Source organism: Rhinolophus sinicus, chromosome 18 (genome assembly GCF_057876585.1).
Source record: "Rhinolophus sinicus isolate RSI-liver-muscle chromosome 18, RSI-T2T, whole genome shotgun sequence".
NCBI classification, from domain to species: domain Eukaryota; kingdom Metazoa; phylum Chordata; class Mammalia; order Chiroptera; family Rhinolophidae; genus Rhinolophus; species Rhinolophus sinicus.
The window spans coordinates 21,853,039-21,874,221 of record NC_142518.1 but is presented as its reverse complement, the minus strand read 5'-3'; the positions used below and the strand labels follow the sequence as shown (position 1 = coordinate 21,874,221).

General features: G+C 48.6%; 1 protein-coding gene and 1 pseudogene across 1 annotated transcript; both read right to left on the bottom strand.

Moving 5' to 3' along the window:
- Nucleotides 1–823: 823 nt before the first annotated feature.
- Nucleotides 824–1,843, bottom strand: LOC109433929 (melanoma-associated antigen B4-like). The gene has a single exon (XM_074323291.2). It carries the CDS (start codon nt 1,841–1,843, stop codon nt 824–826), a length of 1,020 nt encoding a protein of 339 aa, XP_074179392.2.
- A 9,939-nt stretch (nt 1,844–11,782) lies between these two features.
- LOC148754576 (melanoma-associated antigen B4-like) lies at nt 11,783–12,746 on the bottom strand (annotated as a pseudogene).
- Nucleotides 12,747–21,183: the final 8,437 nt, after the last annotated feature.

The following is a 21,183-nucleotide window of genomic DNA, read 5'->3' as shown; positions in this document are numbered from 1 at the left end:
TTTTTTTTTATATCTAAGAGAAGTTGGAAAATACGCAGTGTTTTAGAAAAATGGAAAACCCCAGAAGTGGCCAAAATTCTGTTTATTGATGGAAACTAAGAAAGGTGTTGTCTACAATGCCCCTTACTGCCCTTTTGACTTGCGCCTCATGAAGTAGTGTATCTCACCCTATTTTCTAATGATAGGTTCTCTAGAATCTATAATTGCATGGGCATGTGCCGGGTATTCTTTGACTAAACATCCCCAGTGCAAGCATGAAGACTTGCAAAGCTATGATGCTCAATTAACGATTGTGTGAAATAAAAGGCACGACCAAGGAGAGGTAAATTCACTCTGGTTTATATTCTCAAACATGCTTGGAACACATAAGCAAATCCAGGAATATATCTTTTAAACTTACATAAAGACGACTAAATGAGTAATGCAAACCAAGAACTGACCAACTTTTACTTGATCTGTCTCTGTATGTCTTTTTAATTTCTTTTCCCTACTATTTGGGTGTAGAATTCGTCACATTTTCAAGGATACTCCTACCCAAAAGACTTGTTATCTTGTTTTGGATCACAAAGTAATTTAAGAAATTTCAAATTGTATTTCAAAACACCGAATTCTGACTCCTAAACCTGACAAACAGCAATGAACGTGTGATTCACGTCATTTCACAAACTTACATTCTGAATCTAAATGAACTTTTTGTTGAAAAGACCACACGAAAATGCAAAAACTAGGTTAGACAAGATAGTTGTGCACATTAGGAACACTGCTTAATAGGCCTTACAAACCAGACAGTGAAGTATCCACCTCAGACCTCACTCAGGGGAGTTTAGTGGCTGGATGTAGCCCTGGGGACCCCACTGGACTTGGAAGTATTGCCAGCCATGGTGGCAGCAGTAGCCCGGGCTCTCTGTTCCTCATCTCTCAAAGCTTCTTCATAATGACGAGGAAAGGCTTTGGGGGTGGTACCATTGATCTTGGACAAAAACTCCAGCACTTTCATCTTGGTGGTCTCAGCATGGGCTCTTGGACCCCAGAGGAATTCAAAGCATGGAGGATCACTGTTGGCCACCTGCCGGCACTCCAGGTACTTTTCCTTCACCAAATCTTTGATGAGCTTCCTGGGCTCCCCGAAGATGAAGTGATTCTTTCCGTCATAGATTCCCCACATATTCAGGATTTCCCAGATGTCCTCCTCAGAGGCGCGGTTGTGACGAAAAAAGATCACACTCAGGAGAGGCATCAGAATCCCTCTTGGAGGAAATTGCCAGGCACTGCTCAGAGTCCCTCTGCCGAGATCATCTGTGTTGCAGACCAGGGTATAGGAGTGACCGTTGGGCTTGACTTCCTTCATTTCTAAGCCAAAGATCAGATCCAAGCTCACAGAGGCTTTCTCGAGGATCTCAGGGAATTGTTCCCTGTACCTTTTGTGGATAATCTTCAGCATGTCTGCCTTTCTCATGGGCTCATTCATCTTATACTTATACAGCAGGAATTGCACCAACATACTCGCTTTCCTATCTAGAAGATCTTGGAAAGAGCTCTCAGTGGAAGTGGAGGCCTGGGAGGAATTCTTACTTTTCTTAACACGGCTCCTGGCACGTCTATCAGACTTTGTGCAGGAAACATCTGCAGCAGCACTGGTGGTGGCCTGGACATTCGGAGGCGCCGGGACAGTGCCACCCACAGCGGAGGTGGAGGGACCATCCCCACAAGCAAGAGAGGAGGATGAAACGGCCTCTTCTTTCACTGCAGGAGCTGCCTGGGCATCCTTAAGACCTTGGGTCTGAGCTCTGTTTTGGCGGCGTTTCTCTTGAGCACGGAGCTTGCTCTTCTGACCACGAGGCATGATGGCTGAGATCTGGGAGGCAGACGGGAGAGTGGGCCAGTGGACAGGTGATTTCGTACCTGGTGGAGGGCAATGAGATGATATGAGCACGTGCAACAGGTCAATTTCACCTTGGCTGCAGTGAAGGCAACCTATGAAAGTTTCCCCGAGGGCACTGATGGAGAACACACTAGGACTCTGTTCTCCTGGTCAGTCTGTCCCCTAAGAATGCCATAGAAAACCCACGACACCCTAAGAGTGAGTCTTCCCCTGCCTCCTCCCAGCTCCTCCGTGGGTTTACTCAAAAGTCAGCAGGTGCTGGCAGGGGGATCCCTGTGTTCTTCCATGTGGAGTCCTTCTAGTTCACATGTAAAATTATCATGTCAGCTGTGGACCAAGTCTGGGCACGCGCCCCTCTGCTACTCTGACATTGACACCTCAAAACTTCCTTGGACCCCGGAGAAAGAACTGAAGGTGAGTCTCAATCACCTTCCTGCAGGGGATACTTATTGCTGAGAGCTGAGTGGGGTCCTTTCTGTCTTGAGTTCATTTCGGTCCGCAGCCATCAGTCAACCTCCTCACACTGGCTCCTTGTAAGGCTTGGCAGCACTCGCCTTTTGCTGACTCAAGCCTACACCTTCAGACTCAGGATCCCACGTCCCTTAGTCCTGATAAAACCAGTGAGGAGGATGCTCAACCTGACAGCCCTTCCCCGAGATTTCTTGGGGTGATATCAAAGGGTGAGGATAGACGCTTTCATGTCCCCTCTTTTCAGAGTTGGTAGGCCACTTGCGTCCTCACTTGGGTTCCTCAATGTGTGTTCTGCTACAGAATTCCTCATAGGAAGAGGCAACCTCCCTGAGTCAAAGTATAAGAGAGTGAAGTTGACCTTCTCTGAGCAAATGTGGTCGCCCGGGCGTGGAGCTATTGCAAGCAGGTGGAGTCCCAAGGTAGGTGGTCCCACATAGGATCCCAACTCGAGGTCTAAATTTGACTCATGATGGGTTCTAAGATTTCTCCCTCTGCTGACCTGGGTCCACTCCCCTCTGACCAATACCCTCACCTCCCTGTGACACTTCAGTGAGGACAGAAGGGTCCTCCTGTCGGACATGTATCCCTTAGGTCGGCCAACCCTGAAAATAGGGAGACTAGTTTGTGGCCCCACTGATACGGTGTGCGACATCCCCACAGGCTTCAAGGGTCTGTGCGTGAAACCCGGCACAACACGAAATTCTGCTGCTGCTGCTGACCTAAGGCTGCCACCATTGCCTGGTCTCTCACCTCCCTGCAAGTCCTGGGAAGAAGTGAGTGCAACTTGTCATGTCAACATGCCTCAGTCTCCCAGGTGTGCAAGCAGAACTGGAGCTTTACGTGGCCCCCTCCTTTCTGAAAAGGAGGGGTCCCCATCCTCATTCAGTGTCACAGCCCTGAATCCTATCAGGGAGTGGGTTCCTTTGGCTTAACTGGACTTACTCCATTAGAGCAAGGCCCTTGCCTCCCTGATACCACCTCCAGAAGAAATGAGGGGCCACCTGAGCCTGCCAACTCTTCCCGGGGCTTCCTCTGCTCAGCTGGGGAGCTGTCACGTCTAGCCCTCACCTCAGTAAGTCCCCGCCAGAGGAGAAATTAGTTGCTTTTTATGCCTTTAGTGTGCCTGGTAAATCCTAGAGCTGAACTCAGCAGCGCCGCACTGTGTGGCCCCCTTTCAGGCGTAGACGTTTGCACACAAAACCTCCCGGTCCTCATCTTGACTGTACTTCACTGAAAGTCCTCTCTCTGTAGAAGGGGGGCTACTCCCGAAGAGGAAGCCCTTCTCCCTAACACATTCCAGGCCGACATCTTGGCTGCGGCGTCTGGGCGCCGGCCCGCAGGGGAGGGATGGGGGCCCCACCTTCGTTAGGCCAGGAATGTGGTTGCTTATGTTCCCACTGGGGCCCTCTTCTGGGTCATGTGGGACTGACACGTCCTCTCTCTGTAGAAGGGGAACTACTCCCCAAGAGGAAGCCCTTCTCCCTAACACATTCCAGGCCGCATACAGGCCGACATCTTGGCTGCGGCGTCTGGGCGCCGGACCGCAGCGGAGGGATGGGGGCCCCACCTTCGTTAGGCCAGGAATGTGGTTTCTTATGTTCCCACTGGGGCCCTCTTCTGGGTCATGTGGGACTGACACGTCCTCTCTCTGTAGAAGGGGAACTACTCCCCAAGAGGAAGCCCTTCTCCCTAACACATTCCAGGCCGCATACAGGCCGACATCTTGGCTGCGGCGTCTGGGCGCCGGACCGCAGCGGAGGGATGGGGGCCCCACCTTCGTTAGGCCAGGAATGTGGTTGCTTATGTTCCCACTGGGGCCCTCACCTGGATCATGTGGGACTGACACGTCCTCTCTCTGTAGAAGGGGAACTACTCCCCAAGAGGAAGCCCTTCTCCCTAACACATTCCAGGCCGCATACAGGCCGACATCTTGGCTGCGGCGTCTGGGCGCCGGACCGCAGGGGAGGGATGGGGGCCCCACCTTCGTTAGGCCAGGAATGTGGTTTCTTATGTTCCCACTGGGGCCCTCACCTGGATCATGTGGGACTGACACGTCCTGCGTGTGTAGAAGGGTTGCTACTCCCGAAAGGAAGCCCTTCTCCCTAACACATTCCAGGCCGAATACAGGCCGACATCTTGGCTGCGGCGTCTGGGCGGCGGACCGCAGCGGAGGGATGGGGGCCCCACCTTCGTTAGGCCAGGAATGTGGTTGCTTATGTTCCCACTGGGGCCCTCACCTGGATCATGTGGGACTGACACGTCCTGCGTGTGCAGAAGGGGGGCTACTCCCCAAGAGGAAGCCCTTACCCTAACACATTCCAGGCCGCATACAGGCCGACATCTTGGCTGCGGCGTCTGGGCGCCGGACCGCAGCGGAGGGTTATGGGGCCCCCACCTTCCTAGTGGGATTCCTGTGTTCTGCTAAGTTCCCACTCGGGTTCCTCACCGTGACTCCAGAGCAGTCCCGCGAATCCTCCGTCAGTGGAACCAACGCCGCGCGCACCAGAAGAAGGCCGTCGGCTCTGGCTCAGGCTCGGGCTCGGGCTCGGCCTCCGGCTCCCGCTGCGCCTCGGCTCCGAAGCGGAAGTCCAGGAGTCACGTCGGCGTGGCTGCCCCGGATGTCCGACGGCAGACAGCCAGGGCGGGGCTCCGTGGGGCTCCGTTGTTGTGGCGTGGGGCGTCCCTAGTCCTGGTTGCGGCTCCTCATTTTTGTGTCTTCACAGCCTGCCACTCCTCCCTCTGGCGACCTGGGTCCTCCAGGCCCCCAGCAAAGCCCTCGTCCCTGAGTCCGGTGGGCAAGGCAGGGCGCACTGCTCTGCTGTCTGCTCGGCCTCTCAGGCCTGCCAAGAGGGGCGGGACCCTGCGAGCCTCCGTCTTTTGGGGAGACATCCTGTCGTGAGCACCGAGGGCCCTCACCGTGACTCTGGTTAAGGCCGAGTCTCCACGCTTTGCACAAGTGGGGATCGACCCTGTTAGATATGGGCCCTCCCTCCCGGAGCCCACTCAGGTGGAAGCTCTTCTGGGTGTCCCAGGGTGAAAAACAGTACAGGACTCTATTTCATCCTCCCTGCTTTTGAGGACCAGACTTTTGTTCTGCGTGGGTGCGTCCCTCATTCCTCATTCGGGGTCCTCACCTCCATCAGTGTGAGAGACTGGGGCCCCTCCCTGTACTGACCTAGGGTCATTCTCCTAGGGAACGAGACCCAAGTCTTTGAGAACCCTGCAGGATAAGTGACAGGGCGCTCAGGTTGAGATCTTCCCAAACCAGATCTCCAACTTCTTGGAAGTTTCATCACTAATATCTTCCGTCCTGGCGGCCCTCCCATCTAAGGACCATTATCTTTGTTCACTTTACCACCAGTGAAAATCCAGGCCCTGCCTACACTTCTCCCAATTACACACACCATAAGCCAAATGACTGCCTTTTGTAATGGAGCCGTCTCTGACTCCCCAACCCAGGGTATACTGTGCCAGTCCAGTGCATTCTGGGCATCCCACTCCAAGGGATCCCACTCCCTTAAAACCCTTATTGCTCAGAAACTCCCAGGTGATGATGAGCATACAACATCTTGTCCGTGTTCTGTGTTCACCTGCACTGGGGCGAGAGCACAGGACACCTTCCTTCCCTACCCTAGGTGGAGATTTCCTGTGTTTTACACACAATCGCAAAGTGAGCGTTCCGGACATTGTTTCATTGCAGGCTGTCTTTCATCTCTGAGGCCCTCTGTCTGAGTGTGGTGCTGGCCCCTGCTCACCACTCTCGGAGTGTCATCTAGCCTACCCCGCAAGCTCCCTTAAAATCACCTCCCACTGAAGCATTTGCAGTTTTCTCAGACCGCAAACTACCTTGCGTCATGATATTTCCCCTTAATTGTTTCAATTCAAACTCCCCTCTTCACCCTTCCTTTGTACTTGTTCCTTATGTCCTAGAGAATATCGCAACAATTGTTTCACATGACACCAGCTGCTAGAGTCTGAAATTCAATGGGCAGGGCCTATGTACTCCTTTGATGTTTTCACTGTTTTGTTGTTGTTGAGATTTTGGTGTTTCTTTGAAACCACCCCCAGTGCTAGCATGAATCCTTCTAGAGTGCCTAGTTTAAATTAAGGGTTGGGAAATAAACAATCCCCTGAGCATGAGGTGAAATTCATTAGGATTTCATTTTTCTTACGTTCCTTTAGTCTGAGCAAATCCAGGTATATCTTCGAATTTTACTGGAAGAAACACTGGAAGGAACGAGGCAAACCAATAATTGGTCAATATTTCCTTATATATATAGTCTTTCTGTTTTTTAGCTTGTATTAATTAAATATTTATAAAGTGCCTGTTGTATCCTAGGCACTATGCTGAGACTACAACTCCAAATGATACAAAATCCCTTCCCCTTTTTGTTAAAAAAACAAAACAAAACACTTTCATTGATGTATGACTGACACACACAAAGCTGCCCATTTAACAGATACAACTTGGTGTGTTTGGACACAAGTATGCACCCTTGGGCCATCAGGACACTCTGTGCCATAAACATATCTCTTTCCTTCAAAAGTTTCTAGTCTCTATTTATTTATTTATGTATCTATTTATTAATTTTCCCCTTCCTTCATTTATTTATTATTTCATGGGTGCAAAACCCATAAATATCACTGCAAAAATTTAAGTATCCCATATCTCATTATTCACTATAGGTTCTGTGGTACACAGTAACCTTCTAGGACTTATTCGCCTTATGCAACTGAAACTTTGTATCCTATGACCCCTACCTCCCCATTACAGCTCCTCCCAACTCCTGGCTACCACCATGCTATTCTGCTTCTATCAGTTTGACTATTTTAGATTCGTCATATGAGTGGTATCACATATTTATTTTTCTGTGTGTGGTTTATTTCTACTTACCATAATGTCTTCTAGGTTCCCCTGTGCTGTTGCAAATGGCAAGATTTGCTTCTTTCTGAGGCTGAACAATACTCCATGCATGCAATACCGTATTTTCTTTATTTGTTTATCCATCAGTGGACAGTGACTTTGCTTCCATTTCCTGGCTGTTGTGAATAATGGTGCACTGAACATGGTAATTCAGGTATCTCTAGAAGATCCTGATTTCTGTTCCTTGGACGGGCATGGAGAAGTGGGATAGGTGAATTGTATGCTTGTCCTATTTTTAATTTTTTCAGGATCCTCCATATTGCTTCTCATGGTGGCTGCTGCATTTTATAGTCCCACTAAGATGATAAGAGTTATCTTTTCCAAATAGTTGCACTTAATCAGATTACTCTCTACTTGGGGAGAGAGCAAGACAGTTAACTCTGTTCTTGTTGTTGTGATAAGGACTCTTAACAAGAGAACCACTCTCCTAACAGATTTTCAAGGGCACACTACAGTATTGTTAAATATGGGCTCCGTGTTTTACATCACATCGTTTGAACTTATTCATCTTGTGTAACTGAAACTACACCAGTTGAAGAGCAACTCCTTGTTCCTCCCCACCCCAGGCCCTGGCCACCACCATTCTACTCTGTTTCTATATGTCTGACTATTCTCGATACCTCATATGAGTGGAATCGTGCAGTATTTTTCATTGTGTGACTGGCTTACTCACTAACAATAATGTCCCCCAGGTTCATCCATGTAGTCCCATATAACAGGATCTTTTATTTTCAAGGGTAAAGAATATTCCATTGTATGTATATACCACCTGTTCTAGAATCAATTTGATGGATGTGTGTTTTTTTTTGTTTTTTACATAATTGGCTATTGTGAATAATGGTGCAATGAACGTAGATGTGTGCAGCTATCTTTTTGAGATAATGATCCGTGGCCACACAGCATCTTCCCCACCGCTAGCGTCAGTAGGACAAAGGCAGAGATTTCAGCCAGAGGGACTCAAACCGAAGTGGGATTGTTGAATCATGTGGTAGTTCCAGTTTAATAATGTTCGGAAGACTTTCCCAACTGTTTTCGTTGATGGGTGTACCAATTTACTTTCCCTCCAACAGTGTAGAACGTTTCTTTCTGTCAACAACCTCACTAACACTTGTTATAGCTTGTCTTTATGATGGTAGCTCTCCTAACAGGTATGAGGTGATATCTGATTGTGGTCTTGATTTCCATATCCTTGATGACTCGTGGTGCCGGTCACGTTTTCATATACCTCTTTTCCATTTGTATGTCATCTTGAGAAAAATATTCAGAGTATTTGCTCACGTTTTAGTGTGCAGTGAGTTTTTAAAGGATTAATTGGCTAATGAAATATATGGGCTCCTTACATAATTTGATATTAACCCTTATCAGCTCTATGGTTCGCAGCTCTTTCCTCCGATTGCATAGATTGCTGTGTCATTTTGTTAATTGTTTCTATTGCTGTACAGAGTTATTTAGTTTATAGTCTTTCTTTTTCTCTTTTGCACTTCTGTATTGTTTGTGTTGTCATATGAAAAAAAAAATTCCGAAGCAAGGTGAACTAGTTTTTCGTCCTGTATTTATTTTCTTAGAATTTTATGGTTTCGGGTTTCATTTTTATGTGTTTAACCCATGTTTCACTAATTTTTGAGTAGGATGTTAGATAAACCTGCAATTCAACTCTTTTGAATGTAGATATTCAATTTTCCCAATACCATATATTGCATGGTCCCCTGCTCCAGGACCGAAGTCAACTCCTAAATTTGACTTCCGGGCAGGCCTAACATCCCTCCTTCCGTTGACGTGGGACTGCCGCCCTCAGACCAAAACCCTCACTTCCCTGTTACTCCTCTGTGGGAACAAATGAGTGCCTCTGGCTGACATCTCTACCTTTGTCCTACTGGTGCTAGTGGTAGGGAGGATTCTGTGTGGCCACGGATGATATGGGTCGTGTGTCTCCCCACTCTTTACTGTGCTCACTCTGACTCCTGGCACAACCTTTATACTGAGGCCCTCAATTCCCTGTGAAACCCTAGGAGGAGGTGAGGTTTGCCTCATCTGGCCTTAGCAGCCTCTGGTGTGCCACGGCTAGCACTAGTGGAAGGAATCTGTGCTGAAACCCACTTTTAGGACGTGGGTGGGCCTTTCAGTATTCAGGATCCTTACCTTGGTTCCTGGCACATCTGGAATCCTTCCTTCTGTTCACCTGTGGCTGTCCACTTTGATGATGTTCCTTCCGGCCTTGAGGTGTTGTGGGAGAAAGTGAGTATGACTCATGTCACCATGACTAGGTGACACGGTCTCAGTTGTGACTACAGGGACGGGGCTGTGTGTGGCCCACTTCTTTCTGGGAGGGATCCTCTTATCATTATGTAGTGTCACCATGTTGACTGCTGTTAGGAACCAGGTCTCTTTCCTCTGCTGAATGGGGTATCACCCATCACTGCAAGTCTAAGTCCCTGAGACCAGCCCCTTTCAGGAAATGAGGCTGGAAGACTCGCCCTGTGACCTCCCAGAGACATCTGTAGAAGTGGGCATTAGATGGACATATGTCTTACGGAACTGTTGGTTGCCTCAGTCCTCATACAGGATTGTTATTGTGACACGGTCATGCCTGGGCTTCCACTCTCTGCTGAAAAGCCAGCCTGTACACCGAGGATCTTTCCCTTGAGACACAGCACGGAGAATCCAAGGGGAAATTGAGCTTGTCAGCGCCTACTTGAGCCTCCCAGGGATAACAGCAGAGGTGGGGTTAGGTGTAGCCCTGTCAAGTGTGGATTGAGTGGTCCCCACGATGGTTCTCCACTCTGACTATTCAACTTTCCCGCCTGGGACTCCACTCTGCGGATCTGAGGCAATAGCATTCTGGCAAAATCCTCACCTTCCAGGGTCCTGAACTGAAAGTCAGGGTTAACCCCGAGCAACCAGGACTGTCCTGAGCCTCATAGGGCTGACAGCTGGGACGGGACTTCATTGGGTCCCATTGTTCTGGCTGGGTCACTCCGTCTATCCCATTCCTGTTTCTCCCGTCCATTTTTAGGAGAACCTGATACTCCTTCCTCTACTGACCTGAAAACTGTGCACTTAGACCGAGGTTCTATGCCCCTAGGAAGTCTGAAGAATGAGGGTGTGCTCAGCCATACAGATATCCTTGGTTCCCTTTGTATTTGAGAGGGGATATGACTGGTGTCCCTGAGAACCCCTATATTCTGAGGTATTGGTCTCCCCAGACCCCTTACAGCAGGCCCTTATTATGGTCCCTATATTGCATGGAAGGCTGTCTGTTAGATAACTTGTAAAGGTAACCTGTTGGATAACCTGTAGAGGAAAACTGAAATAAGAGGCACAGGTTGTGTCTCAGGGTGTGAGGAGAAGGTCAGTGCAGAGTTATCGTGGCTTATAGCAGCTGACTTATTCCCACCTTGCCATTTACTAGACCCATGAATTTTGACACATTACTGATCTCTAAGTCTGTGAGACTCAGGCTCTCCAATATACAGTGAGTCTGATAACCCTGTCTTGTCAGAATGCACGAATATATGTAATGTATGGGAAGCATCTGTCGCTGTGCCAGTCTTGTATGGAGACATTAGGGAATGGCAATTATTACTGATTATCTTGACATCACATGTTACCATCCGTCCAGCTGGAATATTTTTTTTTTTTTACATGTAAAAGATGTCAGAAAATATGCAATGTCCTAGAAAAAATAAAACCCCTTACATGTGCAAAATTATGCTTATCAATGAAAAAGCAGCAGCATGTTGTCGGCACCCCTCCTTTACTGGTTTTTTGACTTGTTCTTCATGAAGTAGGGTATCTACCCCTCTTTTGTAATGATAGCTTCTCCTAGAATCTATAACTGCATGGGCACGTGCTGAATGCTCTTTGACTAAACATCCCCAGTGCTAGCATGAAGACTTCCAAAGCGATGATGCTGAATTAACGATTGTGTGAAATAAAAGGCACGAGCAAAGAGGTAAATTCATTCTGTTTTATATTTTCAAATATCCTGGAAAAACAACAGCAGATCCAGGTATATCTTTTAAACTTACAGAAAGAAAGACTAAATGGAGTAAGGCAAACCAAGAATTGACCAACTTTTCTTTATCTATTTCTACATATTTTTAAATCTTCTTTTCCTACTATTTCAGTGTGGAATTCTTCACATTTCCAAGGATATTCCTACCCTAAAGCCATGTTATCTTATTTTGGATCACAATGTGATTTAAGGATTTTCCACGTGTATTTTAAAACACCAAAATCTTACTCCTAAAGCTGACACAGAGAAATGAATGTGTGACCCATGTCATTTATAAACTTACATTTTGAATCTAAATGAACTTTTTGTTGAAAAGACGACTGCACGAAAATACAAAACTAGATTAGACAACAAGATATTTGTGCATATTAGGAACACTGCTTAACAGGCCTGTCAAACTAGACAGTCAAGTATCCACCTCAGACCTCACTCAGGGTGACAGGAGGGTTTGGATGTCGCCCTGAAGCCAGCACCGGCCTTGGAAGCTTTGCTAGCCTTGTTTGTAATTAACAGCCCTGGCTCTCTCTTCCTCATCTCTGAACACCTCTTCTTGATGGGTAGAATGGCCCTTGGGGCGGTATCATTGATATTGCACAAAAACTCTAGGACTTTCATCTTGGTGGTCTCAGTTTGGGCTCTTGGACGCAACAGGTATTCACAGTGTGGAAGATCGGTGTTGGGTACCTCCCGGTACCCCAGGTACTTTTAATGCACAAAATCTTGAGTCATATGTTTCCTGGGCTCCCTGAAGAAGTGCCGTCATAGATGCTCCACATAGTCAGGGATTCCTCGACTGCCTCCTCAGAGGCACGGTTGCCATGTAAGTAGATGACAAGCAGGAGAGGCACCTGAATCCCTTTCATAGGAAATCAGCAGCCAGTGCTCTGACTCCCATCATTGGTGTCATCTTGCTTGCAGACAAAGGTATAGGATTGACTGTTGGGCTTGACTTCCATCAATTCTAGGCCAAAGGCCACAACCATGTGCTCAGAGGCTTTCTTGAAGATCTCAGGGAATTGTTGCCTGTACCTTTTGTGGACAATCTTCAGCATGTCTGCCTTTTTAATGGGCTCATTCATTTTATATTTAAATAGCAGAAACTGCACCAACATATTCGTCTTCTCAGTTAGAAGATCTTGGACAGTGCTCTCAGCGGAAGTGGAGGCCTGGGAGCAATTTTTACTTTTCTTAACACGGCACATGGCACCACCATCAGAACTTTTGCAGGAAACACCTGCAGCAGCACTGGTGGTGGCCGGGACACTTGGAGGGGCCGGGACAGTGCCAGCCACAGCGGAGGTGGAGGGACCATCCTCACAAGCAGGAGAGGAGGGTGAACTGGTTTCTTCTTCCTCCGCTTTAGCTGCCTGAGAACTGTGAAGACCTTGGGTCTGAGCTCTGTTATGGTGGCGTTTCTCACGAGCACGGAGCTTGCTCTTCTGACCACGAGGCATGATGGCTGTGGTCAGGGAGGCAGAGAGGACAGTGGGTCAGTGGACAGGTGACTTCGTACCTGGTAGATGGGGAATGAGATGATATGAGGACGTGCAACAGGTCAATTTCACCTTGGCTGCAGTGAAGGCAGCCTCTGAAAATTTCCTTGAGGGAACTGATGGAGAACCCACTAGTACTCTGTTGGCCTGGTCAGACTGTCCCCTAAGAATGCCATAGAAAAACCATGACACCCTAAGAGTGAGTCTTCCCCAGCCTCCTACCAGCTCGTCCTTGGGTTTACGCAAAAGTCAGCAGGTGCTGTCAGGGGTACCCATGTGTTCTGCCATGTGGAGTCCTTCTAGTTCAAATTCAAAATTATCATGTGAAATGTGGCCAAAGTCTGGGTATCCGCCCCTCTCCTACTCTGACAGTGACACCTCAAAGCTCCCTTGGACCCCGGAGAAGGCACTGAAGGCGGGCCTCAATCACCTTCCTACAGGGGACACTTAGTGCTGAGAGCTCAGTGTGGTCCTTTCTGTCTTGAGTTCATTTGGGTTCAGAGCCGTCAGTCAACTTCCTCACAATTGCTCCTTGTAAGGCTTGGCAGCACTCGCCTTTTGCTGACTCAAGCCTACACCTTCAGACTCAGGATCCCACCTCCCTTAGTCCTGATAAAACCAGTGAGGGGGATGCTCAACCTGACAGCCTTTCCCCGAGATTTCTTGGGCTGATATCTTTTCAGACTTGGTTGATCCCTTGCGTCCTCACTCGGGTTCCTCAATGTGTGTCCTGCTAGAGAATTCCTCATAGGAAGAGGCAACCTCCCTGAGTCAAAGAACGAGAGAGTCAAGTTGACCTTCTCTGAGCAAACGTGGTCCCCAGGCGTGGAGCTACTACAAGCAGGTGGAGTCCCAAGGTAGGTGGTCCCACATAGGATCCCAACTCGAGGTCTAAATTTGACTCATGATGGGTTCTAAATGGGTTCTAAGATTTCTCCCTCTGCTGACCTGGGTCCACTCCCCTCTGACCAATACCCTCACCTCTGTGACATTTCAGTGAGGACTGAAGGGCACTCCTGTCGGACATGTATCCCTCAGGTCGGCCAGCCCTGACAATAGGGAGACTAGTTTGTGGCCCCACTGATACCGTGTGCGACATCCCCACAGGCTTCAAGGGTCTGTGCGTGAAACTCGGCACAACACGAAATTCTGCTGCTGCTGCTGACCTAAGGCTGCCGCCATTGCCTGGTCTCTCACCTCCCTGCAAGTCCTGGGAAGAAGTGAGTGCAACTCGTCATGTCAACATGCCTCAGTCTCACAGGTGTGCAAGCAGAACTGGAGCTTTACGTGGCCCCCTCCTTTCTGAAAAGGAGGGGTCCCCATCCTCACTCAGTGTCACAGCCCTGAATCCTATCAGGGAGTGGGTTCCTTTGGCTTAACTGGACTTACTCCATTAGAGCAAGGCCCTTGCCTCCCTGATACCACCTCCAGAAGAAATGAGGGGCCACCTGAGCCTGCCAACTCTTCCCGGGGCTTCCTGTGCTCAGCTGGGGAGCTGTCACGTCTAGCCCTCACCTCAGTGAGTCCCCGCCAGAGGAGAAATTAGTTGCTTTTTATTCCTTAGTTTGCCTGGTAAATCCTAGAGCTGAACTCAGCAGCGCCGCACTGTGTGGCCCCCTTTCATGTGTAGACGTTTGCTCACAAAAGCTCCCAGTCCTCATCTTAACTGCAGTTCAGACTGAAAGTTCGCTCTCTGTAGAAGGGGGGCTACTCCCCAAGAGGAAGCCCTTCTCCCTAACACATTCCAGGCCGACATCTTGGCTGCGGCGTCTGGGCGGCGGCCCGCAGCGGAGGGATGGGGGCCCCACCTTCGTTAGGCCAGGAATGTGGTTGCTTATGTTCCCACTGGGGCCCTCTTCTGGGTCATGTGGGACTGACACGTCCTCTCTCTGTAGAAGGGGAACTACTCCCCAAGAGGAAGCCCTTCTCCCTAACACATTCCAGGCCGCATACAGGCCGACATCTTGGCTGCGGCGTCTGGGCGCCGGACCGCAGCGGAGGGATGGGGGCCCCACCTTCGTTAGGCCAGGAATGTGGTTGCTTATGTTCCCACTGGGGCCCTCACCTGGGTCATGTGGGACTGACACGTCCTCTCTCTGTAGAAGGGGAACTACTCCCCAAGAGGAAGCCCTTCTCCCTAACACATTCCAGGCCGCATACAGGCCGACATCTTGGCTGCGGCGTCTGGGCGCCGGACCGCAGGGGAGGGATGGGGGCCCCACCTTCGTTAGGCCAGGAATGTGGTTTCTTATGTTCCCACTGGGGCCCTCACCTGGATCATGTGGGACTGACACGTCCTGCGTGTGTAGAAGGGTTGCTACTCCCGAAAGGAAGCCCTTCTCCCTAACACATTCCAGGCCGAATACAGGCCGACATCTTGGCTGCGGCGTCTGGGCGGCGGACCGCAGCGGAGGGATGGGGGCCCCACCTTCGTTAGGCCAGGAATGTGGTTGCTTATGTTCCCACTGGGGCCCTCACCTGGATCATGTGGGACTGACACGTCCTGCGTGTGCAGAAGGGGGGCTACTCCCCAAGAGGAAGCCCTTACCCTAACACATTCCAGGCCGCATACAGGCCGACATCTTGGCTGCGGCGTCTGGGCGCCGGACCGCAGCGGAGGGTTATGGGGCCCCCACCTTCCTAGTGGGATTCCTGTGTTCTGCTAAGTTCCCACTCGGGTTCCTCACCGTGACTCCAGAGCAGTCCCGCGAATCCTCCGTCAGTGGAACCAACGCCGCGCGCACCAGAAGAAGGCCGTCGGCTCTGGCTCAGGCTCGGGCTCGGGCTCGGCCTCCGGCTCCCGCTGCGCCTCGGCTCCGAAGCGGAAGTCCAGGAGTCACGTCGGCGTGGCTGCCCCGGATGTCCGACGGCAGACAGCCAGGGCGGGGCTCCGTGGGGCTCCGTTGTTGTGGCGTGGGGCGTCCCTAGTCCTGGTTGCGGCTCCTCATTTTTGTGTCTTCACAGCCTGCCACTCCTCCCTCTGGCGACCTGGGTCCTCCAGGCCCCCAGCAAAGCCCTCGTCCCTGAGTCCGGTGGGCAAGGCAGGGCGCACTGCTCTGCTGTCTGCTCGGCCTCTCAGGCCTGCCAAGAGGGGCGGGACCCTGCGAGCCTCCGTCTTTTGGGGAGACATCCTGTCGTGAGCACCGAGGGCCCTCACCGTGACTCTGGTTAAGGCCGAGTCTCCACGCTTTGCACAAGTGGGGATCGACCCTGTTAGATATGGGCCCTCCCTCCCGGAGCCCACTCAGGTGGAAGCTCTTCTGGGTGTCCCAGGGTGAAAAACAGTACAGGACTCTATTTCATCCTCCCTGCTTTTGAGGACCAGACTTTTGTTCTGCGTGGGTGCGTCCCTCATTCCTCATTCGGGGTCCTCACCTCCATCAGTGTGAGAGACTGGGGCCCCTCCCTGTACTGACCTAGGGTCATTCTCCTAGGGAACGAGACCCAAGTCTTTGAGAACCCTGCAGGATAAGTGACAGGGCGCTCAGGTTGAGATCTTCCCAAACCAGATCTCCAACTTCTTGGAAGTTTCATCACTAATATCTTCCGTCCTGGCGGCCCTCCCATCTAAGGACCATTATCTTTGTTCACTTTACCACCAGTGAAAATCCAGGCCCTGCCTACACTTCTCCCAATTACACACACCATAAGCCAAATGACTGCCTTTTGTAATGGAGCCGTCTCTGACTCCCCAACCCAGGGTATACTGTGCCAGTCCAGTGCATTCTGGGCATCCCACTCCAAGGGATCCCACTCCCTTAAAACCCTTATTGCTCAGAAACTCCCAGGTGATGATGAGCATACAACATCTTGTCCGTGTTCTGTGTTCACCTGCACTGGGGCGAGAGCACAGGACACCTTCCTTCCCTACCCTAGGTGGAGATTTCCTGTGTTTTACACACAATCGCAAAGTGAGCGTTCCGGACATTGTTTCATTGCAGGCTGTCTTTCATCTCTGAGGCCCTCTGTCTGAGTGTGGTGCTGGCCCCTGCTCACCACTCTCGGAGTGTCATCTAGCCTACCCCGCAAGCTCCCTTAAAATCACCTCCCACTGAAGCATTTGCAGTTTTCTCAGACCGCAAACTACCTTGCGTCATGATATTTCCCCTTAATTGTTTCAATTCAAACTCCCCTCTTCACCCTTCCTTTGTACTTGTTCCTTATGTCCTAGAGAATATCGCAACAATTGTTTCACATGACACCAGCTGCTAGAGTCTGAAATTCAATGGGCAGGGCCTATGTACTCCTTTGATGTTTTCACTGTTTTGTTGTTGTTGAGATTTTGGTGTTTCTTTGAAACCACCCCCAGTGCTAGCATGAATCCTTCTAGAGTGCCTAGTTTAAATTAAGGGTTGGGAAATAAACAATCCCCTGAGCATGAGGTGAAATTCATTAGGATTTCATTTTTCTTACGTTCCTTTAGTCTGAGCAAATCCAGGTATATCTTCGAATTTTACTGGAAGAAACACTGGAAGGAACGAGGCAAACCAATAATTGGTCAATATTTCCTTATATATATAGTCTTTCTGTTTTTTAGCTTGTATTAATTAAATATTTATAAAGTGCCTGTTGTATCCTAGGCACTATGCTGAGACTACAACTCCAAATGATACAAAATCCCTTCCCCTTTTTGTTAAAAAAACAAAACAAAACACTTTCATTGATGTATGACTGACACACACAAAGCTGCCCATTTAACAGATACAACTTGGTGTGTTTGGACACAAGTATGCACCCTTGGGCCATCAGGACACTCTGTGCCATAAACATATCTCTTTCCTTCAAAAGTTTCTAGTCTCTATTTATTTATTTATGTATCTATTTATTAATTTTCCCCTTCCTTCATTTATTTATTATTTCATGGGTGCAAAACCCATAAATATCACTGCAAAAATTTAAGTATCCCATATCTCATTATTCACTATAGGTTCTGTGGTACACAGTAACCTTCTAGGACTTATTCGCCTTATGCAACTGAAACTTTGTATCCTATGACCCCTACCTCCCCATTACAGCTCCTCCCAACTCCTGGCTACCACCATGCTATTCTGCTTCTATCAGTTTGACTATTTTAGATTCGTCATATGAGTGGTATCACATATTTATTTTTCTGTGTGTGGTTTATTTCTACTTACCATAATGTCTTCTAGGTTCCCCTGTGCTGTTGCAAATGGCAAGATTTGCTTCTTTCTGAGGCTGAACAATACTCCATGCATGCAATACCGTATTTTCTTTATTTGTTTATCCATCAGTGGACAGTGACTTTGCTTCCATTTCCTGGCTGTTGTGAATAATGGTGCACTGAACATGGTAATTCAGGTATCTCTAGAAGATCCTGATTTCTGTTCCTTGGACGGGCATGGAGAAGTGGGATAGGTGAATTGTATGCTTGTCCTATTTTTAATTTTTTCAGGATCCTCCATATTGCTTCTCATGGTGGCTGCTGCATTTTATAGTCCCACTAAGATGATAAGAGTTATCTTTTCCAAATAGTTGCACTTAATCAGATTACTCTCTACTTGGGGAGAGAGCAAGACAGTTAACTCTGTTCTTGTTGTTGTGATAAGGACTCTTAACAAGAGAACCACTCTCCTAACAGATTTTCAAGGGCACACTACAGTATTGTTAAATATGGGCTCCGTGTTTTACATCACATCGTTTGAACTTATTCATCTTGTGTAACTGAAACTACACCAGTTGAAGAGCAACTCCTTGTTCCTCCCCACCCCAGGCCCTGGCCACCACCATTCTACTCTGTTTCTATATGTCTGACTATTCTCGATACCTCATATGAGTGGAATCGTGCAGTATTTTTCATTGTGTGACTGGCTTACTCACTAACAATAATGTCCCCCAGGTTCATCCATGTAGTCCCATATAACAGGATCTTTTATTTTCAAGGGTAAAGAATATTCCATTGTATGTATATACCACCTGTTCTAGAATCAATTTGATGGATGTGTGTTTTTTTTTGTTTTTTACATAATTGGCTATTGTGAATAATGGTGCAATGAACGTAGATGTGTGCAGCTATCTTTTTGAGATAATGATCCGTGGCCACACAGCATCTTCCCCACCGCTAGCGTCAGTAGGACAAAGGCAGAGATTTCAGCCAGAGGGACTCAAACCGAAGTGGGATTGTTGAATCATGTGGTAGTTCCAGTTTAATAATGTTCGGAAGACTTTCCCAACTGTTTTCGTTGATGGGTGTACCAATTTACTTTCCCTCCAACAGTGTAGAACGTTTCTTTCTGTCAACAACCTCACTAACACTTGTTATAGCTTGTCTTTATGATGGTAGCTCTCCTAACAGGTATGAGGTGATATCTGATTGTGGTCTTGATTTCCATATCCTTGATGACTCGTGGTGCCGGTCACGTTTTCATATACCTCTTTTCCATTTGTATGTCATCTTGAGAAAAATATTCAGAGTATTTGCTCACGTTTTAGTGTGCAGTGAGTTTTTAAAGGATTAATTGGCTAATGAAATATATGGGCTCCTTACATAATTTGATATTAACCCTTATCAGCTCTATGGTTCGCAGCTCTTTCCTCCGATTGCATAGATTGCTGTGTCATTTTGTTAATTGTTTCTATTGCTGTACAGAGTTATTTAGTTTATAGTCTTTCTTTTTCTCTTTTGCACTTCTGTATTGTTTGTGTTGTCATATGAAAAAAAAAATTCCGAAGCAAGGTGAACTAGTTTTTCGTCCTGTATTTATTTTCTTAGAATTTTATGGTTTCGGGTTTCATTTTTATGTGTTTAACCCATGTTTCACTAATTTTTGAGTAGGATGTTAGATAAACCTGCAATTCAACTCTTTTGAATGTAGATATTCAATTTTCCCAATACCATATATTGCATGGTCCCCTGCTCCAGGACCGAAGTCAACTCCTAAATTTGACTTCCGGGCAGGCCTAACATCCCTCCTTCCGTTGACGTGGGACTGCCGCCCTCAGACCAAAACCCTCACTTCCCTGTTACTCCTCTGTGGGAACAAATGAGTGCCTCTGGCTGACATCTCTACCTTTGTCCTACTGGTGCTAGTGGTAGGGAGGATTCTGTGTGGCCACGGATGATATGGGTCGTGTGTCTCCCCACTCTTTACTGTGCTCACTCTGACTCCTGGCACAACCTTTATACTGAGGCCCTCAATTCCCTGTGAAACCCTAGGAGGAGGTGAGGTTTGCCTCATCTGGCCTTAGCAGCCTCTGGTGTGCCACGGCTAGCACTAGTGGAAGGAATCTGTGCTGAAACCCACTTTTAGGACGTGGGTGGGCCTTTCAGTATTCAGGATCCTTACCTTGGTTCCTGGCACATCTGGAATCCTTCCTTCTGTTCACCTGTGGCTGTCCACTTTGATGATGTTCCTTCCGGCCTTGAGGTGTTGTGGGAGAAAGTGAGTATGACTCATGTCACCATGACTAGGTGACACGGTCTCAGTTGTGACTACAGGGACGGGGCTGTGTGTGGCCCACTTCTTTCTGGGAGGGATCCTCTTATCATTATGTAGTGTCACCATGTTGACTGCTGTTAGGAACCAGGTCTCTTTCCTCTGCTGAATGGGGTATCACCCATCACTGCAAGTCTAAGTCCCTGAGACCAGCCCCTTTCAGGAAATGAGGCTGGAAGACTCGCCCTGTGACCTCCCAGAGACATCTGTAGAAGTGGGCATTAGATGGACATATGTCTTACGGAACTGTTGGTTGCCTCAGTCCTCATACAGGATTGTTATTGTGACACGGTCATGCCTGGGCTTCCACTCTCTGCTGAAAAGCCAGCCTGTACACCGAGGATCTTTCCCTTGAGACACAGCACGGAGAATCCAAGGGGAAATTGAGCTTGTCAGCGCCTACTTGAGCCTCCCAGGGATAACAGCAGAGGTGGGGTTAGGTGTAGCCCTGTCAAGTGTGGATTGAGTGGTCCCCACGATGGTTCTCCACTCTGACTATTCAACTTTCCCGCCTGGGACTCCACTCTGCGGATCTGAGGCAATAGCATTCTGGCAAAATCCTCACCTTCCAGGGTCCTGAACTGAAAGTCAGGGTTAACCCCGAGCAACCAGGACTGTCCTGAGCCTCATAGGGCTGACAGCTGGGACGGGACTTCATTGGGTCCCATTGTTCTGGCTGGGTCACTCCGTCTATCCCATTCCTGTTTCTCCCGTCCATTTTTAGGAGAACCTGATACTCCTTCCTCTACTGACCTGAAAACTGTGCACTTAGACCGAGGTTCTATGCCCCTAGGAAGTCTGAAGAATGAGGGTGTGCTCAGCCATACAGATATCCTTGGTTCCCTTTGTATTTGAGAGGGGATATGACTGGTGTCCCTGAGAACCCCTATATTCTGAGGTATTGGTCTCCCCAGACCCCTTACAGCAGGCCCTTATTATGGTCC